Below are 6,685 nucleotides of genomic sequence, written 5' to 3'. Positions count from 1 at the left end.
TCTGCCCAGGCTCCCGCAAAACTTTTATTCTCTGGGGGCTTCCCGGGGTGTCTGAAGGAATCGGAGCGCTCGGCAGGCTCTGCGCTCCCCTGCCGCGGCGACCCAGGGGACGTGCATCCCTTGCCCGCTGGGCTCTCGCGCCCCGCGCCTCCTCACCTGCTGCTGATCTCTCCCCAGAGCGGCGAGGGGGCACCGGAGGAAGGGCCGCGCGGGCGCCAGCGCCTCCGAATTCTCCCGCCCACCACCGTAGACTCGCCCGGCGCAACTTTAACTTGATTCCTCTAGCCCAGCTCGGGCACCCGCGGCTGCTGCTTTGCTGCCACCTTTGCCGTCTCGGCCGCCGCCTCACAAAGGGGCGCGTGGAGGGGAGGCGGCACATCCGCGGGCACAGGCGCCGGTGCGCAAGGCGCGGGCCTCCTTGCCGCCGAGGCCGGGAGACAAAAGGGAAACTGCCTCTGTTCGCCGTGCGGGCTGGGAGCAGCCTGCTCGTCCGCCTCCTGCCCGGCTCCGCGAGTCTCCTCCCCCAAGCCTCGGCTGCTGCTCCGCCTCCCTCCCCGCGGGCTGTCCCCGCAGTGCCCCGGGACCCGGCGAGCCTTCGGGGCGCGCGTCGCTGCTGGTGGTTGGGGCTGTAGCGATAATAAATGATAGAGGATACAATGACTTTGCTGTCTCTGCTGGGTCGCATCATGCGCTACTTCTTGCTGAGACCCGAGACGCTCTTCCTGCTGTGCATCAGCTTGGCACTGTGGAGTTACTTCTTCCACACGGACGAGGTGAAGACCATCGTCAAGTCCAGCCGGGACGCCGTGAAGATGGTGAAGGGCAAGGTGGCCGAGATCATGCAGAACGATCGGCTCGGGGGGCTCGACGTCCTGGAGGCCGAGTTTTCCAAGACCTGGGAGTTTAAGAGCCACAACGTGGCTGTGTATTCCATCCAGGGCCGGAGAGACCACATGGAGGACCGATTTGAAGTTCTTACGGACCTAGCCAACAAGACGCACCCGTCTATCTTCGGGATCTTTGACGGACACGGGGGTGAGGTAGGAGTTCTCTGGGGTTTTGTTTGTGTGGGTGTGCGTAAACAAGAGGATGTGTGAGCAGCGGGGTAGGGACTGGGTGCGAGGGGCGTGGTGATGACCTGGTGCCCGGCTGGACAAAGACACTAGATCCAAATGTGGCTCAACTTGCCAAAAAATACTGCTGGGTCCAGACCTCTTGGTCTCAGTGGCCAATTTGGGGGAGGGAGGGTCGTCCACAATCTATTTTGTGCCTCATAATTTGAGGTTTCCCAAGGCCAGAACCCAGCAAATGACTGTGCTAGTTTTTCAAGGAGAGTTTATGGTTTCTGCTGTGAACTTTGGCCAGGGCCTCAGCGCCCCTGTTCTAGGGTTTGAGGCTAAGCTAGGCACAAAGAAGAAAGAAAATACCTTTGATTCTCTTTAGGGAAAAGAGACAAAATCTGCTGAGCCGTGTCAGTGAGGGCTCATTGAAGATGAAGGAAGCTGTGACTCCTTCCCATCCCGTTCTCCTAGAGGAAGAACCCGAAGGGCAGCTCTTCGCTTCTTCCCAACTCCATTAACTTTGCAAGTGCAATCGGGCCAGTTGACAGTAGCGCCTCACTGGTCGCCTGCTTTTAGCTGGATCGTGGCACGGGACCGGGATGCCTCTGGCCTTTGCCGAGGTGGCAATGCCCGCAGAGGCGGCGGTGCCCAGATCTCGTCGGGGCGCCCTGGCCGGCTTGGTGCGCAGGCATCTCCCTGCTTCTAAACTCCTTTATTTGGGGTTCATCTGGGGCAAAAGATGATGTTGGAGGCCGGTTCGGGTTCCTCTGCCGCATTTCTGCGGCACCCTGATTGCGCGCCGGGGCTCAGATTTCCTGGAGGTAGGGGCGAGGGTCGGCTCTGGTCCTTGGGCATTGGCCCAGGGGAAGTGAGTGGCAAATGTGGCTCCAGCGCCATTCTCCCAAGCGCATCAGTCAGCCACCCCATCTCTCTCAATTGGCAGTTGGTAAGAGTTTCAATGCTGCATACTATTTTTTTTTTTACAGGATACTTTTTTACTCATATTCCCTCTGCCCCCTTTGCCACCCCCTCTTCATGAGTCCCCCACCCCACCCCACTCCCCGTGCTCTGTACCTCATCCAACTTTCCCTCCAACTCTCATTTTGGTCCTCTGGTCTCTGGTGGGCTGTAGGGGATGTCAGCAGGTCATGATTTGCTTTTTCTTTGGCCTTTGCTTTGGGTGAACATTGAGAAAGCTTTCAATTGGTTGTTATTTTATTTGCATTCTGTCTTTGATATAAAGTCACTTCACCCACCACTCTGCTAATCTTTCCCAGATACTGTATCTGTCTGCCTTAAACCAACTTTGCCAGGAATGACAAACTTAGTTGGAAAATTTATTTGGTAGAATTGAAATCAATTTTTGCTATTTTCCATCCACCCTAGCCCTATGTTCTGTCTTTCAAAATGAAGGTTTGTTACTGGTTGTAATTTTGTAGCTTTTTGTGTAGGGTGGGGTTCCTTTCCCCTTGGTCACAGGATAGGTGAAAGACCTGAAATTAATTGAGGGAAGAGATGCTCCGTGCTTGGGTAAAAACATATTTGAATGATAATATTCCCAGTACAATGACTAAATTGTTTTCTTGGTTTGATCAGAATGTCTCTATTTTCATTTTATATGCCTAGCCTAGACTTTTAAATCATTTAATAAAGCTTCTACTTATTATATATTTTTAAATTAAAATTGGGCAGCTGTTAATCTGCTTCTGGTCTTAGAAAGCACAGATTTATTTTTAATTTAAAGGTCCAGATGTAATATTAATGTTGTGAAACTTTGGGTTGTGCTTGCCTGGGTGTGTGGTACTGACATATTTTGAGCCTGCACGTGTAAGTGAATGAGTATTTTAAATTTTCTTTTAAGTTGATATTCTAAAACCTGGAAGTTGTGGACCTAAACAGATTTCAGGTTGAAAAATTTCCAGTACTATCTTCTGGTAAATGTATCATCCAGAAAAGGGACATGATAAATGTTTTTATTTAAATAGAAGAATTTTACACGTATAGGTACCCTCCTTAAAAATAGAGTAATTGTTCTATCTGTAATCTCCTATAGTATGTAGCCAGTTCATTCATCTTGGCTTTGTTTTAGGGCAAAATAAGAAAAGTAATGTAAAAGGTAGTTCTTTAGTTGCTATTGGGAATGTGATAATAACAAATAATATTAGGTATTTTCTTTCTTGCTTTTTCTTTCATTCAAAGAAAACCCCACCATCTAATTGTTGTCTTTTGTGTTGTTTTAGCTCCTGTAACATTCACCAGAGGAGGGTGCCACTATTTGATTTTGGTACAGATGATAGTTGTCTCCTTTCAGAAAAGAGGAAGCTTTTTCTGAGCTCCCTATTATTTGTATATGTTGTGTACAGAAGATAAATGAGGACTTCAATTTTATTTCTACTAATTCAAACTAGTAAGATAGTCTATAAAAAATGAGGGCCCATCTACAATGGTACTGCTTTTTAAATGTAGAAAGGAGCTAAGCCAACTTGTATATATACATTTCATCCCATTTTTTAGATAAGGTATTTGTTGATGGGCTTAAGATGTGACCTTCCTAAGGTTAGTTCAAGGCCTTCAGTTTGGTGATTTTTATATTAAACCACTGGACAAGTTAATTTGCATATTCACCTTGATAGATAGCACACTAGGGATACAAAGGTGAATGAGATAGGCTTCCTGTCCTCACAAAGTTTCAGTGTAGTGAGAAAGATCTGTATAACAAAAGTTACAGTCATGGTGTGCTTAGGGTGTTATGGGAACACTAAGTAGGGGCATTTAAATCGTACTGGTAGGTGGGAGGCCCAGGGAAAGACACTTTGAAGACATTATTTACTGCAAGTTAAAGGCACAGGCTTTGGTTTGAGATCTGGCTTTGAATCTCTGCTTTGCCTTATATTGGCTGTGACCATGGACAAGTTGCTTAGTCAACTTTATCTGGGAGTTATTAATCTGAAAAATAGGGATAATAATGCACATAAGGTACACCTCTATCAGTTGTATTTTACCGTATCTAGAGAAATACTTAATGGATGTGGAAGGATGTGGAAAAGAAAGCTTAGAGACCAAGAAGTCTGCATTGTTAGGGCAACAATATCCTAGGAAGAGAGACTCTACATGCGAAAGCCACAGTTTTGATCACTAGAAAGGCATATGTTGGATATGGATAATTTCAAACTTTATATCTCTTTGTTCGAACTTATGGTAAACTGATTACTAATTTGGGATTTCAGGTATCTTAGCACTGGGGAAGCAGCATCCTGGCTTCTGGTGCAAATTTTCTGATTAATGGAAAGGAATATTCTCTATGATTGATTAATAAATTGGTATTCTGATTCCCACTTCAGCCTCTTAGCATGAGTTGATACTCTTTAGTCTATTCAGTTGTGTATTTTTGAAAAAGATTTATCTCTGGCCTTCTTATGCTGAGGACCAGACTCTGGATAGCTGTGACTTCTACCTGAATGACATCTTAAAGAGATTTGTCTCAGTGTTCTTATAGGCCAGCTTCCTCACTTGATGCTGTTGGGCCCTTGAGACATTCTAATCATGATACTGTGGGTGGATGGTTGATGTGTGTGTGTGTGTGTGTGTGTTTAAAGCTATGGCAGTGATTGTTTTTCTGTATAATAAAAGATTTAAAATATTATTATTTAAAATATTATTCTAAAAGATTTAAAATATTCTGTATAATAAAAAATTTAAAAATAAAAGATTTACGACAAAAGGTAAAAAAATAGCTCAAATTATACCAACTGATGTGGAAAGGTTATTTTTAAAATTAAAAAATAATGTTTATCTAGGAAAATGTTTTTGTGTGTGTGTGCTTATCTCTAATTTTTATCTACCGGCAAAAGGTGGGTGTTTTTTTGTTTGCTTCTTTTACTTTTTATATTATTTAGAAGAAATATCACCAATCCTTTGAGGCAACTTTGTCAATGTTCATGGCTTAAACCTATCTGGAAAAACAGATTGCTATGTGCTTCATCATTACTGTATTAAAGGTCATTGTATCATACAATTGACACATAGCTTGGCCAGTGGTTAAGCTTAGAGTTCCACACTTGGCATCAGAGAAGTTGTACTTCAGATGCTTGTCGGGGACTGCAGTCTTGAGGCTCAGCACTTCTCAGAAGTTCAGAGGAGAAACTGTTTATGGAAGGTTCCCTGAAGGATACATATAGTCTAGTTCTTTAGATTAATGGTTCTTAACTTTTCTTGAGTCACGCTTCCCTTTGAGGATGTTATGAAACTACAGACATAGCCCAAGAAGAATGGACATGTGCATCAAGTTTTGTTTATAATTTTAAAGATAAGTGGATGCATGAAGCCTCTCGATTTTACGTTAGTTCAGGTAGAATAAAATCTGTTTCTGATAAATCTAGACCTGCAGGGAGCTGTGTACCTGGACCCCTTCCTTGGCCTGATTGTCACCTTCTCCACCATTTGCATTTATTGACTGTGTGCCGTCATTTGCCTATGAGGGTTGTTATGAGGAATGGTCTTCCCAAAGTTTTCTGAGAAATCAATGGCAAAGATGTCCTCGAGGACTTTATTTGTTGCATTATATAGTATCCTTTCTATGAGGACCAAGGGAAAGACAGTTCTCTGATAGCTTTGTGTTTTTAGCTTAAGGATTGAATCATGTGGCTGATTGGATCATCCTGTGTTTGTTGGCTACTAGAAGTGCTAGAGCCAAGCCTCTGACCTACCTCTAACAAATGTGCAGAATTTTATAGAATACGTTGATTTGGTATATAAATCTCACTCCCAGGACAGCTTATCTTTCCTACATTCAGTTTTCCTTTGTTTTGTTATTTTCTTTCTCTTCTGAGATAATGTCATTTTATCTTGTTGTGGTATATGTATTCATGTAAGTTTCATTGGATCTTTTCTGAAATAAGATATAGTTCTGAATAATTAAATAATGAGTGGCACGATGAATGATTTGCTTTTCAGACATTATAGCTGCTATTAGTAAATGTTGAAATCCCACATTACCAAGGTTACAAGAGGCCTGTGGATTTATGTGGACAAATGCCTTTTGATTTAAGAGAAAACTCAGATTACTTTGGTTTAAAATGACACATTGACATTTCTGCCAAAAAAGGAGGGGTAGTTTCCTTCTTAGTCAGCCCCCCTCTCCCAGGCCTAGGAACCTATTTGTAGGTGAATGTAGGATCATGACTGCTGACCTTGGTGCATCTTCTGAACAGATTGTTTAGAAATTCAGTTCAATTAAACCAACATTTTCTGTATAGTCTGACACATGTGGAAAACAGCATTATGTTCTCTGTGATGCCTAAAGATGAATCAGTGCATTCTCTGCCCTCAGGGAGCATTCCATCTATTTGGAGAGATGAGCTTCTTAATAGCAGAGCTATGAGGTGGGGTCGGGCCAACTACAAGAGTGTGATAGCCTGACTGAGGGAGCTTGGGGAGTCTTGGATAAATTTGAAGAGGAGCTGACTTTTGATTATATCCTAGCATTTCAGGAGACAGAGATTAAGTGGAGGGAGGATGAGAAGATGACATTACAGGTTGAAGGAAAAAGAAAATGTTATGGAAGAAGTAAAATGCAGGCACAGTTGGAAAAAACACAGGTAGCCCATGTGTTCAGAGCAGGCTTT

At 43.9% G+C, this 6,685-nt stretch overlaps 1 protein-coding gene across 1 annotated transcript in view; it reads left to right on the top strand.

Annotated features, from left to right (window-relative positions):
* Window positions 1-447: 447 nt before the first annotated feature.
* Window positions 448-6,685, top strand: part of PPM1L (protein phosphatase, Mg2+/Mn2+ dependent 1L) — a 293,781-nt gene continuing 287,543 nt past the window's right edge. The window contains exon 1 of the mRNA XM_044920178.1: window positions 448-1,040. Within this exon, the coding sequence (XP_044776113.1) occupies window positions 642-1,040 (399 nt within the window). The 5' untranslated portion in view covers window positions 448-641. The remainder of the gene's footprint in view (window positions 1,041-6,685) is intronic.

This window comes from Neomonachus schauinslandi, chromosome 1 (assembly GCF_002201575.2).
Source record: "Neomonachus schauinslandi chromosome 1, ASM220157v2, whole genome shotgun sequence".
Taxonomy (NCBI): Eukaryota; Metazoa; Chordata; class Mammalia; order Carnivora; family Phocidae; genus Neomonachus; species Neomonachus schauinslandi.
The sequence above is the reverse complement of the archived record's forward strand: the minus strand, read 5'-3'. Positions and strand labels throughout refer to the sequence as shown.